General features: G+C 39.8%; 1 protein-coding gene across 3 annotated transcripts in view; it reads left to right on the top strand.

The window, feature by feature from the left end:
* The window catches only part of LOC144078654 (contactin-associated protein-like 4), a 49,727-nt gene that overhangs the window by 2,202 nt on the left and 27,090 nt on the right, over window positions 1–20,435 (top strand). For all 3 annotated transcript variants that reach the window (XM_077606905.1, XM_077606906.1, XM_077606904.1), the window contains 10 exons: window positions 4,569–4,679; window positions 7,811–8,004; window positions 8,630–8,777; window positions 8,946–9,140; window positions 13,792–13,967; window positions 15,060–15,203; window positions 16,463–16,727; window positions 18,469–18,612; window positions 19,461–19,632; window positions 19,860–19,966. In XM_077606905.1, coding sequence (XP_077463031.1) covers window positions 4,569–4,679; window positions 7,811–8,004; window positions 8,630–8,777; window positions 8,946–9,140; window positions 13,792–13,967; window positions 15,060–15,203; window positions 16,463–16,727; window positions 18,469–18,612; window positions 19,461–19,632; window positions 19,860–19,966 — 1,656 coding nt within the window. The remainder of the gene's footprint in view (window positions 1–4,568; window positions 4,680–7,810; window positions 8,005–8,629; window positions 8,778–8,945; window positions 9,141–13,791; window positions 13,968–15,059; window positions 15,204–16,462; window positions 16,728–18,468; window positions 18,613–19,460; window positions 19,633–19,859; window positions 19,967–20,435) is intronic.

Raw genomic sequence — 20,435 nt, 5'->3', positions numbered from 1 at the left:
AAACTTTTTCTTTTTTTCTTTCAACATTTTGTTATATGGTGAGTGTGACATTAACAATTTTAGCCATAATAACCATATGCGTGACCGGACGTTTGGTCGCCGGACTTTTGGTCGCGGATGTTTGGTCGCCCGGACCCAAACAACCGGCGACCAAACGTCCGGTGACCAAAAGTCCGGCGACAAAACAAGGTAAAACAACACGGTCTACGCATCAATAAAAGCCAACAATGGCCCTGAGCAGTTTCACTGAGCGGACGTGTGAGTGCATAAAAGTTTGTATGTACATGAGTTGTCCCCTTAGGAAGGGACGTCAGTCAGGGTCTTAACAAGTTCTCCAACAAAACACAATAAAAGTACGGAAAATTTGGAGCTTTTCTTTAGCCTAATAATTAATAGGGCATTAAGTATGACTAAATAATAATTCACAGTTTGTATTTAGTGAATTTGAGCAAGAATTTTAAATGGTAATTATCAATAACCTTCCGGACAACCAAATGTCCGGCGACCAAATATCCGGCGACCAAAAGTCCGGCGACCAAACCGCCGAGTACCAACCATATGTAAGAGTTGCTCTTGAATTTTTCATTACATTGCCTTATTATTTCAATAAACTTTAAAGAACTATGTTTTAGGGGAATCATTTTAGTGGTCAAGCTTCGATTTTTTCATTTTAAGAGTCGATAATCAGCCGTATATTGTTTTGATTCTGTATTTACAACAGAGGTCCCACCCTTTACCATTCAGACAATTACGAGATCACTTCTTTGTCTTCGTCCCCGTTGCCATTCCTCTGTAACATACAACAGACATAATTGTTTACAGCTTATTTGTGAAATATTAGTCTTGTTGAAATATCAATCATGGTTCATTTTAAGTTTGAATCTTGGCCCATTTTGTTACGAAAAAAGTTTGTCAGGCAAAGAATATGGTGTTGGCAAAAGCATTTCAGGGTCTGGTGACTTGCTCAAGGGTATCTATACTGTACTTATTCTTTTGTCTGCAGCAAATCTACAAAACAGGTTCTCATGCATGGTTTGAAATATTAGCATATCACTTTATCCTCATCTTGATGACTTCCCTTATGGGTGCCCAGTTGAGTGTTTCATCAATTGGCTGAGCAAATGAGCTGTAGATTCTGATTATTTAAATAGTGCAGGTTGAAGGGGCTACTTAAATCAGCAGCTATTTTCTGTGGTCTAAAAAAAACATTCAACCCACCCATCGCAATTGTGTCAAATATGCTGCATGACGGTTTGATTTAAGTTTGAGTTTAGTGCCCTCCTTCACATGCATACAAATCTGTTCCATTAGAAAGTATGCATTTTCAAAGAGCTGGTGTCCAGCCTCATGAGACCATAAACATCTGAAAAAATCCACTTTCTGCGAATGTGCTCAAAATGTCTGACGATGGCCCTATCTTTTATCCTTTAATGAGAACTGGGATAAGTAGTGGATAAATCACCTTCACGTACCCAGTGTCTCCTGACAATGTGATTTGTATAAGTGTATTTAAAAGAAGATTGTGTTGAAGACAAGGTTGTGTCGCAGGCACTGGCAGGTGGTGTTGCAAGTCTGCAGATTCCTGTCACAAATCTTGATTTACTAATCCACAGCCCAGTTAAGCAATACAAGTGATAAAGATCTGCAGTCAATCCATCTGCACTTTGCGACCTGTGGGATCTTATATTTGGCCGTGGTCTGATACCCATAAATGGGAGTCACCAGAAAACAAAGCCATCCATCAGACTGTCATTACAGTATCCAAGAATGCTTGCCATTGTGCCAACGATCAGTCACATTCTGCTAATGTCATTGTTCATTCCCAGTTTACAAAAGTTGCAGGTAATTAAGAACCAAAGTCATTAGGTACAGAATAAGAGCACAAAAGGACAATGCATTTTAATTTCATAGAGTTTAAAACGTTTCCCCACATTCCGCTTAATAAACTTAATAAACTTACTGTATACTACTACTAAGTTAAAGATATTTGAGTAACATCTCGGGATGAACCTGGCGTGCACTAGCACCATTACAGATGAGACCAATCGGACCTGCCATAACATTTTTTTAAAGCAACAGCTGTTCAATTTTTTTCTTCTTCCAGCACATGTCTAGTTTTCATTTTAAATCACACGCACAGCTCCAAAATGGAAAAATGTCTGCCCAGAGTCCCAGTCCCGGAACTCATTAAGCTCGTATCTCAATGTATTACTGTATTGCAATTGACTACAACAATTTAACATTAAATTTCTACCCCTTAACCTCCCTTTTTACACTTTTATTAATTTTAGCACAGACACGGAAAATCATATTTTTAATTTGAGAATGTTTAACATAAAACTCTTGATTGCATAGCTTCATCTGTTGGAACAGTGTTTCAATAAACCAAATAACCCCCACATTTCAAGTCTCCAAATAGAAACCAAATGCCATGTGCTAATGGCCAGCCCTTGCATACAGGACCGACCATTCATGCTAAATTCTGCTGCTGCCTCTCTGGTTTTCCTTTATCATGTCAGGCTCTACAGAATTTGGAGTTGTTAGTTTGTAGCAGTCAATTGTCAATGGCCAGCTTCTTCATCTTCCGACTTGATGTGCGCTGCCCTTCTGGGCCCGAGTTGCATAAGGTTGAGTTGATTGACCAATTTGTTTTTGCTGTGCATCGTTTTACCGTGTACTGCTTACATATGGGGCTGGTCCTTTTGTGTGGGGTTTGCGTGTGTTCTACGGGCGTGCGTGGGTTTTCTTCGTGTACTCCAGTTTTCTCCCATATTCCAAAGACATGACTGGAAGGCTGATTGAACAGTCAAAATTACCGCTTGGTATAAGTGTGAACGAGGATGGTTGTCCTTTTCCTCGTGCCCTGTGATTGGATGGCCACCAATTCCGGGTGTCCCTCACCTCGTGCCCAAAGTCAGTTGGGATAGGCTCCAGCACCCCCCGCGACACTTCTGAGGATAAGTGGTTCAGAAAATGAATGAATAAAAAAAGAATGTTACCCAGGGTCATGTGCACTCACCCCTGGAATTGCACTGTGCAACAAGGGAGCCCCCATCAAATGAAGAATTTGATGCATTTTTTTACAATTGAATTTAATCAAAGTTGATCAGTCATAGTAAGAGTGAAACTGCATATACTACTTTGATATTCAGGTAATGCAGGGATTGTTGTGTTTCTTGTCCAGTGTGCCGACCTAAATCATATCAGACAGCTGGCATTTAGCACCATTTAAAGGGCATCTCATTTTAATATTGAATAAAGCAAATGGAAGTATTAAAATATAATCTCATCTCATTTTCTGAACCACTTAATCCTCATTAGGGTCACAGGGGGTGCTGGAGCCCATCACAGCTAACTCCAGGTCAGAGGCATGGGACACCCTGAATTGTTGGCCAGCCGATTGCAGAGCACGAGGAGACAGAAAACCATGCACACTCACATCTATACCTTGGGGTAATTTAGAGTGTCCAATCAGCCTACCATGCATGGAATGTGGGAGGAAACTAGAGTACCCAGAGGAAACCCATAGAGGCCCAGGCAGAACATGCACACTCCACACAGGTGGACACGACCTGGATTTGAACCTAGGACCCCAGAGCCATGTGGCAGAAGGGCTAACCACTCGCACCACTGGGCCACCCCAGTATTAAAATCCACAAGCTTAAATGAGAAAATAACAAACTCCAACGCCCCCCACAGACATTTGGTTTCACAGTAAAAATGAATAAAGGAGGCACAATTATATAAAGTATTCCATTCCAATTTTAGCAAATGGCTTGGCAAATAAAACAGGGTTTCAGATATCTCTGCCTCATTTGCAAGGATGTGTGTGTGGGTGTAGGTGTGTACATGTGTGTGGTGAGAGTAGTATATATACTAAGAATTGGAATCCATAAAGATTATGCTTATTTGATTTTTTTTCTTGCATTCTGGCGGGTGTATTTTTTTTCAATTTTTGATTCATGAGACAAAAATATGTAGGGTCTGTCTTTTGTTCCACCCACATTTAAGTTTAAGTACAGAATTCTCTTTGGCTGAAAACCCCAAGGAGTGGTAATTGGTAACCATGATTTTCCTTATTTTGTTCTGGTAATTCGACTTCAAAGAAGGATTAGATTCCATTGTCGCAGTAACCAGAAATTGCTTTGTTAAATTGTTGCTTTTGTTTTTTATATAACCTGTTCCTTGCGGAACATGCATTTTTTTTTAAATTAAGGATGCCCTCAAAGTGCATGAATATCCTACAAGCAACTACATACTAAACATACATTCATTCATTTTCTGAACTGCATATTCTCACAGGGGTTGTGGGGGGTGCTGGAGACTATCCCAGCTAACTAACTAACTAACTTTTGAACATTTTTAAAGGGTTTAATTGGTAGTTTTTTTTCGAGAAACATGGAATGAATTAGAGAATTTACATATAAAGTACTGCTCTACTTACAAAAAAAATCCAAGTTCTGGAACCAATTAATTTCATAAGTAGCGGTACCACTCTATGTATTTCCCTTTCTCCTTGTTTTGTTTTCAATTTTGCCTTTTCCTAAACCCACACTATTTGTCAACAGATGTTTGTGACAGCCCCCTGGTGTCTAATCTGCCCCATGCATCATTCCAAAGCTCCTCACAGCTGTCTGGTAGCCATGGGCCAGTCTATGCTAAGGTCAACAAGAGAGAAGGTGAGACTGCCAATTTGCCAATGCAATGATTCACAGTGAAGAATCAGGGTCAACAAAGATTTCATTTTAGTATTTTGTTTACAATATTTTTTTATTTGCTTCAAACTGAAATGAGAAGAGCTTTCATTATTTAGAATGCCAAAAGTTTGTAACTTGTTAGCCTGTAGTCATTACTAAGAGATTGCCATTTTCTAACATGAGCAGTAAAATCTGCTAACTCTGAATCCAAGTCAGAGGAGAGTGGGAAAGGTGACAAAACTAATTAATTGAGTCTAACTTTCCTCAAGAAGGGGACCTTTGTCACTTTAGGTTAAAAACCTATTTACGACCATCCATTGTTAAATTTGTGGTTTCAAGGGAAGAATGCATTTCGTTGACTGCACACAACAATGAGCAGAATTTCATTAGGGTGAACTGATTTAAGTCATTGGTAATGATGGAACTCTTTGCTCTTTGTCTTCCACCAAGTAGTGCGAGAAAGGCTTTAAGAGTTTCAATACTCTTAAATATAAATCTATAAGTTAAATTGTTAAGCGAAAACTTTGCCAACATTGTGTTGTTCTCATCTCTGACTTCAGGCAGGCATAAGGCAGACTAAAGTCCCTGTCAAATAGACAGTGAGAGTGACATAGAGAGTGACACTCATGCTCACACTATCACTGATTGAGAACAGAACCCACACTGTATTTTCAATAAAATGTAAAGTAAATAGAGTTCTGGTCAAAAGATTAGTCTGTATAAGTTTTTTTTAAGGGACCGTCCAGTTATTTTGATGATTGAAGGCCTCACAGCTCTGGGGTCCTGGATTCAAATCTGGGTCGGTCCTCATGTGTGGAGTTTGCATGTTCTCTCTGGGCCAGCGTGGGTTTCCTCTGGGTACTCTGGTTTCCTCACACATTTCAATAACATGCATAGCAGGCTGATTGGACACTTTAAATTGCCCCTAGATATGGGTGTGAGTGTTTTGTTTGCGTCATGCTAAGTTGCCATGTCATGTTTCAAGTTCCTCGTTTCCCCATGTCTTCCACGTCAGGTTTGTTTTTATTTATTTATTTCTAAGTCCTTGTTATTTTCCTGAATCCCCTCCTGCCTCAGTCATTAAAGTTTTTGTTAGAGCACTCCACGTACTCACCCCTTGATTGATTCCCTGCATTTGGGTCCTACTCTACCTTCCACGACCGACGCCACACAAAGAGGTAACAATATTAGAAATTCCCTAACTTTTGCATGTTACTTTTGTATGGTACTTTGCATAGTAATGTCTTTGGTCATTCCTTATTTACCTGTTTCAGCAAAGAGGTTACGGAATAGAACTGATTTAACTAATTATTCCAAAATGTTAAAACTAAGTTATGTTGTGCACTAGCATGTACAGCTGAAAATGTGTCTGGTATTCTGCCTTACTGTGCTATTGGGTTAGTGGTTCATATTCTACAAAGTTTTGCTGCAAATGATTATCTCATCTCATCTCATTTTCCGAACCGCTTTATCCTCTCTAGGATCGTGGGAGGTGCTGGAGCCAATCCCAGCTGTCTCCGGGCCAGAGGCAGGGGACACCCTTAATCGGTGGCCAGCCGATCGCAGGGCACGAGAAGACGGACAACCAAGCACACTGGCACCCATACCTAGGGGCAATTTAGAGTGCCTAATCCGCCTACCATGCATGTTTTTGGAATGTGGGAGGAAACCAGAGTACCCAGAGGAAACCCCCGCAGGCCCAGGGAGAACATGCAAACTCCACACAGATGGACATGACCTGGATTTGAAACCAGGTCCCCAGAGCTGTGAGGCCGACGCGCTAACCATTCGCACCACCGGGCCACCCTGATTACATCACATTAGCTAAATGTTTTTGTTGCTTTGGTTCAGTGGTTAACTCTTTTCTGTGCTCCGGCACAGGAAAAACAAATTGTTTTGGTTGAGAATGCCAATAAAAAGTTTTGCCCTTTGTCGATTTAAGCTTCTTGCACTTGCTCTGCTGACACAGACTGTCAAGAAGATGCTTCAGGCCAGTGAACTGATGTGAACAGACTGAAAATTGGGCTTTTGAAAAGCCAATGTCCCTCGATCGTCCTCTTCGTCCTGACGTTTTTGTTCTGTGATGTGGCAGAAGTGCAAGAGAAGCTTTGACTCTCCAGGACACAGAGAAGAGCACTTCAAAGTCAATTGTGCTAGCTAGATACACACTTTGTCGTGACAGGGAGTGGAAAAGAAAAGTGTTTGCGTGCATGTAGACTGGCTGGATTGAGGGTTGTACAGAGGAAATGTGTAGAAAAGAATAAACAGGGTTTGTCCAGGTGGGCAAACCGGTCCTCGAGGGCCGCTGTGGGTGCAGGTTTTTGTTCCAACCAATATAGCACAGACAGTTTAACCAATGAGATTTCTGCAGAAAACAAGAAGCACCTGACTGCAATCCACTGATTGCACTTGTAGGACACCAGATTGGTGAAACGGTGTCCTCTTTATGGGTTGGAATGAAAACCTGCACCCATTACGGCCCTTTGTGGAATAGTTTGCCCACCCCTGTTTTAGAGCGTGCTCAACACTAGTTTTTGGGTAACTAACTATTGCCCTTTTTTCATGCTTAAAAGTCAAGGTTTTGGATTGTATTTGTAGGACAGCTGAATTGACAAGAATACAGAAGCATTTTGCATAAGTCACCAATTTTGAGGAGATATGCTTGAAAAAATTTATAATTTAGCAGTGACAAAAGCAAGAAATGATGGTATGCTTTATACAATAGTGGTCCCTGTAAAGATTAAAACAGGTCAATTTGTAGCAGAGATTTAATCTCAACCGAAGAGCCATCAACTCCTAATTCTCCCTAAAGTGAACATCACATGGGCCCTAGCTCTTTCCTCCAAATTTACAACTGGAAGCTATTCATTATGACTTTTTATTGATGTTAAATTAATATTTAAAACATATACTGGATGAATAATGAATCGAATTTGACAATGTTAACATTGGCCTACAAGGTGGTTTTATGTCTAATCTGTCTCAAAGATACCTGAGGACAAGAACACATTTTCCAATCAAGCTACCTGGATGTGTGTATATTGCCTTGTCAAACAATCTTATTTCTTGGTACTCTCAGTATTGGATGAAGTGATGAGTTTTTGTTGTTGCAGGAGCTGGAGGGTGGTCTCCTCTCACCTCAGACCGATACCAGTGGCTGGAGGTGGACCTAGGGAGCAGAACAAAGATCACTGGTGTTGCCACTCAGGGACGTTACGGTAGCTCTGACTGGTTGATGGCCTACTTGTTGATGTTCAGCGATACAGGCCACAATTGGAGACAACATCGTCAAGATAATAGTTTTGGGGTAATTATCCCAAAATCTCCATTGTATGTTTTAGGATTCAGTTGACTTCACAAAGATACAGTTTGAATTTTTAACATCTGATAAGCTTTAGTTGGGAATGTTTTCTATTGTACCTAGTTACCCATTAAGTTAATATATGCTGTACTGACAGAATGGGATATTTAAGGCAATCATACATTGCCTGGGAATCGGACCCAGGCCTTTCACATCGAAAGCGAGGATTCTACGACTGAACTGTCAATGCTTTGTTTGGCCTGCAATCATGTAATCAAGTTAAACTATTTGCATCAAAGCTAAAATGTCAGAGGTCAGAGGTCAAAATTATATCCAATTTGAAAACAACAGATAATTCCAGAGTTCATTCACCCGACTTTGGTTTGGACAGACACGGGTGCTATGTTTGTGAGTGCGTATGGTCGTTTGTCTCTCTGTGTACCCTATGGGTGACTGGTGACCAGATTAGGATATACATAGTCTGCCTTTCGCCCGATGTCAGTTGGGTTAGGCAAATGCTTTTGAGGATGTGCAGTATGGAAGATGACTGAATGAATAAATGTCAAAGCATTTACCTGTTAGTGTCCTTATGAGATGCATATTTTTATCAATAGTATGTTTATATTTGTAGGCTCTGCCAGGCAACAGCAATGCTGACACAGTGGTCCAGTACAAATTTGAACAGATGGTGCTCACTCGCTTTCTCCGCCTAATCCCTCTGGCCTGGAACCCTAGTGGGAGAATTGGACTTCGACTTGAAATCTACGGGTGTCATCATGGTAAGTCTTCTATATTATCATTATTGAGGTTATGCATGAACTTTTCCAAAAAGACAGAAACCAGACTATTATTTTTACCAGATGAGAGAAATTCAACTAATTACCACAAAAAACTGTAATTTCCCATTATTAAAAAATACTCTCTTTCTCTGAACTATATTTTCAAAGCATCTGACGTCGTAAACCTTGATGGCAGCAGCAGTGTGCTATACAGACTGAGTGCTCAGTCAAGTCCCTTGACCATTTCTCTGAATATGAAAACTCCGGAGATTTTTGGAATCCTGTTCCATGTTGAGGGAAAAGGAGATCACAGCCTCACTCTGGCTTTGGAAAAGGGCAAGCTGATGCTTTTTCACCAAAAAGGTACATTCTTTTTTAGCCCATAATATTATTAGTAATAATAATCGCACATCGGATAATAATAATTGGACATAGGCACTGTCGTCATCATCAACAACAAAAGCCTAATTGTCATCACACCCAGAAACTGTGAATGACGAAATTGGTAGTGCTTCTCCATAAGGTGCGTTATAGTTATATATAGTTCTTTCTTTTTTTCTTATGTTGCACAATTGTAATGAGACATTTTAAAAGGAACCTTGCTATTTTTTTTATTTATTTTTGGATGATAATCAAAAACCCTCTATGATGAGGAAGATGCAGTTTTTAAAACAATACATCCAATGTAATGAAACAGCAAATGAGTAACTCGTGATAACTAAGTAATTGATTAGGTTTTCATTGAATCTACAAACCTTTCTCATGTTGCCTCATTTCTGTTTGTAATCCTTTAGCTACAGTGCCGTGAAAAAGTATTTTACCCCTTCCTGATTTCTGTGTTTTTTGCATATTTATCACATACAGGTTTAAAATCATCAAACAATTTTAGATTGCCATAGAGTTACCCTGGGTGGCCCAGTGGATTAGTGGTTAGCATGTTGACCTCACAGTTGGGGACCTGGGTTCAAATCAGTTTTTGCCAAATGTAATAGGCCGCACACCATCCAATAAGTTCAACTTTTGACTCATTGGTCCACAGAATGTTCTTCCAAAAGTGTGGAGGATCATCACGATGTTTTTGGAAAACGTAAAATGAGTCTTTATATTCTTTTGGGACAGCAATGGTTTTCGCCTTGGAACTCTGACATGGATCCCAGCCTTGGGCTGTGTTTTCTTATAGTAGTGTGGCCGGTGAAATTCTACACAGCTTTCCTACAATTGTGATTAGTCAAAGTTATTTTGTGATTTCACAAAGGGGGGTGGGGGGATTCATTGTTCACAGAGGACCAGACAAGTTGGATTTTTTTCCTGCCTTGGTAAATAAAATCATAATTTAGAAACTGCATTTTCTCTTTCCTTGAGTTGTCTGTATGTCATCCGAAAATTGATTTGATGGTCTGAAATCTGTGTGTGATAAATATTCAAAAAACGCAGACGTCAGGAAGGGGCTCAACACTTTTTCACGGCACTGTATATTATTGGCCATTTTCAGCGGCATGCACTCTGTGCTCACCCCCATGGATTTGCAATGGGTGGACAGTGTAATTTAGCTCAGTAGCTTTCTTTATGCATCAATCCATAGACACTGTGTGCTGTCAGCTCAACAGTAAAAGGAGAGCAGAAAAAGTAGGGCATATAAATATATATTGCTAACAGCGTATTATAGTTTCTACGAGGCTACTTATGTTATTTCAGGTTTGCCTGCACTTTTCAAACCAATGAATGCCATCACCAAAACTTGCTGGCTGCATAACAAAGTGATCATAGAAATCAAACAGGGCCAATCCCAAACATTTAAACATAATTAATTCAAGGACTTTCTTTGTCAGGGAATTTGTTTGTGCAGCAGCCATTGATTATTGTGTGCAAATACAGAAATGATTAATAGGGGCACAAGACAGAAGACAACATGCAAGCAGTATCGTGTCTCAATATGCCATGAAGCTGGAAAAAATGACTAGCCCATTAAGATTAATGCTCTCTTCTCAAAACTCTCATTTTTTCCATGCTTTGCATTCATCAAAACGTCAGTTTGCTGTAATGTACTTCGCTCCTTGCCAATTCAAATCAATTTGTAGCTGTCAAGAGACTGTAATACACAGCAGCAAATGCAAGTGAATGTTTTGCCCCATCATTTTATGCACAATAAGTTTAGTTGAATCTGAGATGCAGACTTAGACAAAGTTTCCATGTTTTTAAATAAAATATACATAAAATATTTTGTCCTCCCTATCAATTTAAACCACAGATTCTGAAAGTACATTCAGTGGGGGTGCCTATGTGGACTAAGTAAAGTAATAGTACAGTTATTGATCCTCTGTAATTAGTTTTTGCATTTGTACTAATGCATGGCTTTTGAAATATACGAGGCATTCTTTTTTCCCAAACAGCTACAAAGAATGTAACAACCTTGCTCTTTTTGCTGTTTGCGCTAATCACAACAGCAATGATAGTTATGTGTGTGTGTGCATATCTCATCTCATCTCATTTTCTGAACCGCTTTATCCTCATTAGGGTAGCGGGGGATGCTGGAGCCTATCCCAGCTGACTCCGGGCCAGAGGCGGGGGACACCCTAAATTGGTGGCCAGCCAATCGCAGCGCACCAGGATACAGACAACCAATTTAGAGTGTCCAACCAGCCTACCATGCATGTCTTTGGAATGTGGGAATGTACTCGGAGAAAAAACGTGCAGGCCCGGGCAGAACATGCAAACTTCACACAGGTGGATTGACCTGGATTCAAACCCAGGATCCGAGAACTTTAAGGCGGGGAACACCCTGAATCGGTGGCCAGCTGATCGCAGGGTACAAGGAGATGGACAACGATTCACACTCATACCTAGGGCAATTTAATAATAATAATAATCGGACATAGGCCATGTCGTCATTACCACAACACAAAAAGCCTACTTGTCATCACACACAGAAACTGCGTGTGACGAAATTGATGGTGCTTCTCCATAAGCTACGTTTAATCGGCAAAAGACCTAAATAAGTGTAAGTTACGGACTTGTCATTTGTCATTCCGCTGTTGTGGATACAGGTCGCTTACCTCTCGATTACCGCGCACTGTCTGACACTTACCTTGCTGTCTGCCACTTACCTTCCTTCAAGTCAGCCAGCAGGAGGCAGATCACCAACCAACCATCTATTCATATGCCGCAGAAGGGAATGTGTGGTATGTTAGCGCGAGTTTAGATGTCTGATGGATGTGGGGAAAAAACTGTCCTTAAGCCTATTTGTCCGAGCTTTGTGGGACCTATAGCGTCTGCCAGAGGGCAGCAGCTGGAACAGATTGTGACCAGGGTGGTAAGGGTCCCCTATGATGTTCTTGGCTCTGCTGAGGTAACGCGGGCTGGCAATGTCTTCAAGTGAGGGCAGAGAGCAGCCGACAATCCTCTGGGCAGTGTTAATCACTTTCTGCATGGCCTTTTTGTCTGCCGCCGTGCTTCCAGCGTACCACACTGTGATGCCGTACGCCAGGATGCTCTCTACAGTGGTTCTATAGAAGGTTCTCAGAAGATTGGAGCCCAAGTTGTTCTTCCTAAGTACCCTGAGGAAATGGAGTCGTGTCTGAGCCTTCTTCACCACTGCCGTGGTGTTTGTAGACCATGAGAGCGTGTCCGTGACGTGGACCCCCAGGAATTTAAAGGACTGGACCCTGTCTACACATACTCCATTTATGAGGAGTGGGGCCAGATCTGTGCCGTGTTTGCGAAAGTCCAAGATTATTTCTTTAGTTTTCGTGGTGTTCATTGTGAGATTGTTCACCGAGCACCACGAAGACAAATTGTTGACCTCATCTCTGTAAGCCGACTCATCCCCTCCTGAGATGAGTCCGACCACAGTGGTGTCGTCAGCGAATTTGATGATGGCGTTAGACTGGTGGGTGGGTGTACAGTCGTAGGTGTACAGGGAGTACAGAAGAGGACTCAGTACACTGCCTTGAGGGGAGCCAGTGCTTAGTGTAATGGAGGAAGAGAGGTGGGGACCAAGTCTAACAGTCTGTGGTCGGTTGGTTAAGAAGTCCTTTATCCAGCAGCAGATTGAAGAGGATAGTCCAAGGTGGGAGAGTTTGTCAGTCACAATGTCCGGTTTTATGGTATTGAAGGCTGAGCTGTAGTCAATGAAGAGCATCCTCACGTAGTTCCCAGGGTGTTCCAGATGGCTCAGTGCTGTATGAAGAGCAATGGCAATAGCATCATCAGTGGACCTGTTTGCTCTATAAGCAAACTGGTGAGGGTCAATTGAGGGAGAGATTGTATTTCTGATATGGCGGGCTACCAACTTTTCAAAGCACTTCATGATCACAGGCGTGAGGGCAACAGGCCTATAATCATTCATGCTGCCAATGGTTGGCTTTTTGGGGACAGGGATGATGGTGGCAGATTTCAGACAAGATGGGATGATGGATAGTTGCAGGGAACAAGAGTGTCCAATCAGCCTACCATGCATGTTTTTGGAATGCTGGAGGAAACCGGAGTACCTGGAGAAAACCCACGCAGGCCTGGTGAGAACATGCAAACTCCACACAGGTGGACCGACCTAAATTCGAACCCAGGACCCCAGAGCTGTGAGGCCGACGCGCTAACCACTCGAGTTGCCGTGCTGCCATATATATATATATATATATATATATATATATATATATATATATATATATATATATATATATATATATATATATATATATATGTGTATATATACATATGTATATATATACATATGTATGTATGTGTATATATATATATATATGTATATGATTGTGAGTGTGAATTGTTTTCTGTTTCTCTTGCCCTACCGCTGACTGGCTGGCAACCAGTCTAGGGTATGGTTTGTCTTTTGCCCGAGGTCAGTTGGGATTGGTTCCCGCAATCCTTTCCCCTTGCAAGGATGTGTGGTATGAATGAGCAATGAATGATACATATGTATATTTAGTAAAACTCACAAACTCTTTTACGTAACTCCCATCTTCACTTGGACAAACATTATCTTTTGTCTTCCATGCTGCAGGTTTGAGTTCATCCACTGATGGTCACGTCCTTACAACAATGGGTAGTCTGCTCGACGACCAACATTGGCACCACGTAAAGCTTGAGAGAACTGGCAAACACCTCAACCTTACTGTAGATAAGAATACACAGCAGGTTGTTATACCAAATGAGCTAAGTCATTGGAACATTCACTGGGTGAGTAAAACGAAATAACACAACGAGATTGCATTTTGACATTTGAAATTTTCCTCTCAATTAACGTAGTTCAATGAAATTTTCCTCTCAATTAACGTAGTTCAATGAAATGTTCCTCTCAATTAACGTAGTTCAATGAAATTTTCCTCTCAATTAACGTAGTTCAATGAAATTTTCCTCTCAATTAATGTAGTTCAATGAAATTTTCCTCTTAATTAACGTAGTTCAATGAAATTTTCCTCTCAATTAACGTAGTTCAATGAAAATCTTTTGTTTTGTTCAGCACAGTCTAACATCTAATCTTTTAAAATATCTTAACACCCTAAAATGTCTTGCCTTTTCTTGACAAAAAGTCAGCAAGTACATGAAAATAACACGCATTCTCAAAAAGGAGCATCAGGAATAGTCACCATGACGCTTCGGGATGAAATTGGAATAAAAGAAAAGAAAGTGTGAAACTCATAACCTGTAAAAATACCAAAATAAACTGCTGCATTATTATAGTTATATGGTTTGAAGGGATTAAAAAAAAGTGACTCCAAAATAGGGTCATACAGTAAACCATACAGAAAAGAAACAGATTTCACGTAAATAAATGTTGATGTAAATCCGAAAGAGCATATACATATTTTCGCTTCCCTTGTTTGGTATCAAAAGATGATTCATGGATTTGATAAATATCACTGTCTCCATAGCATGCAAACAAACAAAATTCAGAGTGCGTGATGTCACTTTTCATTCATTCTACTCTAGCTGTATAGAAAGCTGTAAAATAGATAAATACATTTAAAATAAAAATAAAAACATGACATCTATCCTGACTTTAAAATTTTGAAATACAGTAAAAAATCATTCAGTTCATTTGTTCCTACCTAAAGCTAGCTGCTAGTTCCTCCAACTGTCAATCCATTTTTTATCACTTGAGTCCATTGTATATACTGTGTATTATGTGCGTCTGTGGTCGGTCTTTATTTTCTTTATCTTAAAAGTACAACGTTAAGAACAAGACCCTATGTATAATGAACCAAATGAATAATCTTTTCTGCATGCAGTAACCACAAGTAACTGTTTATGCATTGATTAATTTTGCAGTTGAGTCTAGGCGCTATTCAAAGCACTGGATTTCAGTCAAACCCCTATAGGAAGAACTTCAATGGATGCGTGGAAAACCTGTATTACAATCATGTCAATTTGATACACATGGCAAAACAAAACAATCCCCAGGTCACTGTGATGGTAAGTTGACACCTGTGGTTTAGTTATCAACTTCTTTACATACACACCTAATTGATTTTTATGTAAATGTATTTGCGAAAAATGTATTCTGATATCACAAAGGACATTTTATCATGTGAATGCTCTATAAAATAAAAATGGCTTGAATGTTGAACTTCCCACCCAATTTCTAAATAAAGTCCAATTCTTACAAGTTGTAACAATTTCTAAACATATTCAATATCACATGAATAGTTCCGAGCTCAATTTGTCTCCGTCATTTTTTTAATCTGTCATCATTTATTCATTTTCTTTATCACCTGTAAAATCAATGTTCAAAACTAATATACAACATAAATAAAACATAGTGCTGTGTAAAAAAACAAAAACAAACTATAACCTCATCTCATCTCATTTTCTGAACCGCTTTATCCTAATTAAGGTTGCGGGGGGTGCTGGAGCCTATCCCAGCTGACTGCGGGGCCAGAGGCGGGGGACACCCTGAATCGGTGGCCAGCCAATCGCAGGGCACAAGGAGACGGACAACTATGCACTCTCACACCCATACCCATACCTAGGGGCAATTTAGTGTCCAATCAGCCTACCATGCATGTTTTTGGAATATGGGAGGAAACCGGAGTACCTGGAGGAAACCCACGCAGGCCCGGGGAGAACATGCAAACTCCACACAGGTGGACATGACCTGGATTTGAACCCAGGACCCTAGAGCTGTGAGGCCGACGCGCTAACCACTTGCTCCACCGGGCCGCCCTATGAAGCAGAATAGAAATGAACAAAAGATTTTATTTTAAAAAAGGCAGTACACCAAAAAGTGCATGAGACAAAACACAACAAAAGTAGCGCGACTGAGTCGGCGAGTAAACTCAGGATCAAGTACAAATGGCCAACAAAAGTAAAAATTAAGGTATCGTGAGATCTAGGCGGAAAATAAGGTACAATCAAAAACCGCAGAAAAAAGTCGGCAAGTAAACTGAGAATGCAAAGTAACAAAATAATGACAACTGGTAATGCAACCAACCGTACAAAGGCAGGAGAACTTAGAGGGAATGTTGGGCGCACACAACAGTAAGCAAGGCAATAGTCTGGACCAGACTATTGCCTTGCTTACAAAAGACACAACCAGTAGCTACCAGACTGTCTGGTAGCTACTGGTTGTGTCTTTTAATACCCAGGTGATGGAACACAGGGAAAAAACAATTGATCTGTCATGACAGTCTCAAAGAAAGAATGCTGATTAACTCCCTTCCTCTTCCATTCAGGGCAATGTGACTTTTTCTTGTGCTGAGCCACTTTCAGTGGCGGTAACATTCACTGACTCCGAGAGCTTTTTCGAGATACCTGGACGCACAACAGGTTTATCGGGGCATGTCATAACTTTACAATTCCAGACATGGAACAAGGAGGGATTACTACTCACCTATGACTTTCTGCAACAAAACAGAACTCTCTGGCTCTATTTGAGTGAAGGCAGACTCCAAGTACAGATCAATGACAGTGTCAGGGCACTGCTTGACCTCCATACAGGTTGGTAATATACACTAGATATACTGTAAAAAACTAATGAAATACATTATCTCATTTGGTTTTATGAGCGTTGTGGTATCGTGAACTACAAATACGTGTCCGAATTTGAGTTTTTTCATGACTTAGGTGACAGTTTTTTTTAATGAGTCAAAGTGTTACAACATTGTTATAAGTGAGTTTGATATGCCACCTTTTACATAAGGTCAAATAAAGGAGAAGGCTAATTATTAAATGATATGATGATAATGACGAGCACGATGATCACGAGCAGATCCAGTCGTCCCAACTTAACTTCCAGCTGCTCACACGAAGATTAACTTTCCGCGTTGTTCACATGCTTTATTCGGATAGTGGTCAATATAATGGACAGCTAAATTCTTATTTGTAATTATGCCTTGTAGAGTTATTATTTAATCGCACTTTACAAAACATGAGTGTTTTTTTAATTGCTTATAGTATTGTATAGTGGTATTTGTCTTGATTAAAACAGTGCTTTTGTGTGTTTTGGAGTCAAATGAAACACATTATTGGTATTTCAAATCATTGCTAAGCTGCCTTGTGGTGTAGAGGTTCACTCGCCTGACTTCAGTTCAGACAGTTGCGGGCTCAATTGCCACTGGTGGTGGTATATGACTGTGAGTACGGATGGTTGTTTGTCTCTCTGCTATTAATAAAAACTGCAAAATCAGAAGAAAAAAATGACTTTATGAGATGATATGTGGGTGCCCTGGGACTGACTGGCGACCAGTCTAGGGTGTTGTCTGCTGTTCGCCTGAAGTCAGCTGTGTTAGGCTCCAGCAACCCCCGCAACCCTTTCGAGGATGCGTGGTTTGGAAGATGAATGAATGAATTCATCGCTTTAGAGCAGGGGTGTCAGACTCGGGTTGCCTCGCGGGCCGCGTTAACGTCAACTCGATTTCATGTGGGCCGGACCATTTTAGATATGATATTTTGATTTTTTTATATAAATTGATTAAAAGAACTGGATTAAAAGCCCTGAATATTCAGTTCTTTATAGATCTAAAACAATGTTTATTTTAGCTTTATTTATCTATTTTTAGATTTTACAAAATGATTTTTGAACTAAAAACACAGAAAACAATTATTTAAAAATTACAATTATTGATTTAAAAGGGGGGAACTCAGGAAATGTAATATACGTCTATACTCTTCATTTTAATTTGATCCTAAAACAGAAAGTCGACACACTGATTTACTTTCCCGGGCCAAACAAAATGATGCGGCGGGCCAGATTTGGCCCCCGGGCCGCCACTTTGACACATGTGCTTTAGAGAGAATATATTTGATATATAACTAAATTGAGTTTTTAGATTGGTCAGATAAAACTGGTTAGTATGCAGTACTTGCAGAAGAAAATTATATTGATATAATATTTTCAGCATTAATCAACTTTTTGTATTGGTCGTCTCCATGCCCACCTTTGAGCTATTTTCAGGTTCATTCGGTCACACACGAAATTCAACTTGATTTTTTCTAACCTTTCTCATGATGAGTGAACTCTATGTAAAAGTTTTCTTTTTTCTTGATATTGTGAGAAAGGGAAATCTATTAATGATCATCTAATTTCTTGTTAACTTTTTTTAAAAATGTGGATTTAAAAACATGTTATTTAAATGTTTTTTTTCTTCTTGATTTTGTAAGAATGAGAAATCGCTTAAGAGTGTAAACAATTCTTTGTACGGAGCATCAAAATGATTTTATGATGACATTTGTGTGCCAGGTTCAGGGCTGAGCGATGGTCTGTGGCATTCTGTGACGCTTACCTTTGCAGAAGATCACTTGAGTGTCACAGTTGACAAAAATAAAGGAGCAACAGCTCATACAGCTGTCAGTCCGCACCCTGAAGGTCAACTATACTTTGGTGGTAGGAAAACTCAATCGTTGCAATATAATATACTTGTTATACATGTATAATTAAGTTCATATTAAAATTATGTCTTACTGTTGCTTCTAAAAGTAAATTTCCATGTTTGTTTGAATGTGTCTAAATAGCAAATATAGTACATGTCATAAAGAAGGTGAGATATTGTCCAGAAATTCATTGTATCTGGTCAGGTGACCACAATTTGGGAAAGGGAAAATTATTTCACTCATCCAGTAAAGAAGACAGGTGACAAGAGAGACAAACAACTTGAAAAGAAAAAAAAAAGTAATTTCACCTTCTAAAGTAAAGTTTGTATGGTCAAGGTTTTTTGATTGCAAAACATACATATGTTTACATACAGTATGTATTCATGCTCCCCTGAAGTTAGCTGAGATAGCCTCCATCACCCCACGACCCTGATCAGGATAAGCAGTGTTAAACATTGATTAATACTAAATATTTATTATTATTTATGAATGTACTCTTCTTTTCATATTGATCCTACATGTGGTCTTAAGTCAAAACAATTTCCCAAGTAAATGTTAAAATAATGTCAATGTAATTTTGTTTAAAATTTCTCACTAAAAGTCACTTTTTGGAGTTTATACTACTCACTCTAACTTAGAAAGCCTTTAACTTAGCACTCCTTTATTAATTTTCATGTTTCACTGTTGAGTACTGCTATTTACACGTTGCTGTCAGATGATGAACATAATTTGGTTTCATTTCGGGGCACTTATATATCAGCATTAAAGTAGCCACTTGTGAACTGGATTCGTCGTTAGCAAACCATGTATGTACGTACTATGTACTCCATTAACTGTGTGGTAATGAATTTTCATCCTCAGGCTGTCCTCCACTGGGTGGTAATCACAAGTGTAGGAACCCTGTTATAACCTTCCAGGGTTGTATGCGTTATGTGACCCTGTATGATGAACCAGTGGACTTCATCAAGATGCAACAAAGGCTCCTGGGAAATTATAGCCACTTGTGGATTGATATGTGTGGAATCACCGACAGGTTTGTGAACACTTTTTGAATTTGTCTTCGTGCAGGCAACACCCTTTCGGAACACATAAAGGCAATGATTGCACATTTGTGCTTATGAAATAAAACAAATTTCCAAATATTCTCATTTTGGGTACATTCAACCTTTTACGATTTTCTTTCTAAAAAATTGTGACAAACTTTTTTTACACTGTGAAATTGTTATACCTCTTCCAATTCCCCCCTTGTTCTCCTTTCAGATGCTCTCCAAGTCATTGTGAACATGGAGGAACATGTACTCAGACATGGAATACCTTCTATTGCAACTGCTCCAACATTGGCTACAAAGGAGCCACCTGCCACAGCTGTGCGTAATATACTTAATTTACGAGTTGGAAAATTCCCCTTGTGTATGTTTTTTGGGTGGGGGTCCAATATTTCAGAGAGGGGCATGGCATGAGTGGTTAGCACGTCCACCTCACAGTTCTTACATCAAGGGTTTCTCTGTCTCATGCGTGGCTTTTCTCCAGGTACTCCGGTTTCCTCCCACATCCCAAAAACATGCCTCGTAGACTGGTCGAACACTAAAGATTCCCTAGGCATGCGTTCGAGCTTGCACAAAGCACGGAAAAATAGACTTATAGACAGTTTTTTTCCCACAGCCATCAGGACTCTGCATCTACATGAACCTGCATTAGCACGACACACAATCCTTTCTGTGCAATAACTTCGGGGTGTGCAATAACAATGTGCAATATCTTAGATTTTGCAATATTTTAGAATTTACCTTGCCAGGACGTGACTTTTTATATTTTTATATTTCTCATTTATGTTTT

Source organism: Stigmatopora argus, chromosome 8 (genome assembly GCF_051989625.1).
Source record: "Stigmatopora argus isolate UIUO_Sarg chromosome 8, RoL_Sarg_1.0, whole genome shotgun sequence".
NCBI classification, from domain to species: domain Eukaryota; kingdom Metazoa; phylum Chordata; class Actinopteri; order Syngnathiformes; family Syngnathidae; genus Stigmatopora; species Stigmatopora argus.
The sequence above is the reverse complement of the archived record's forward strand: the minus strand, read 5'-3'. Positions and strand labels throughout refer to the sequence as shown.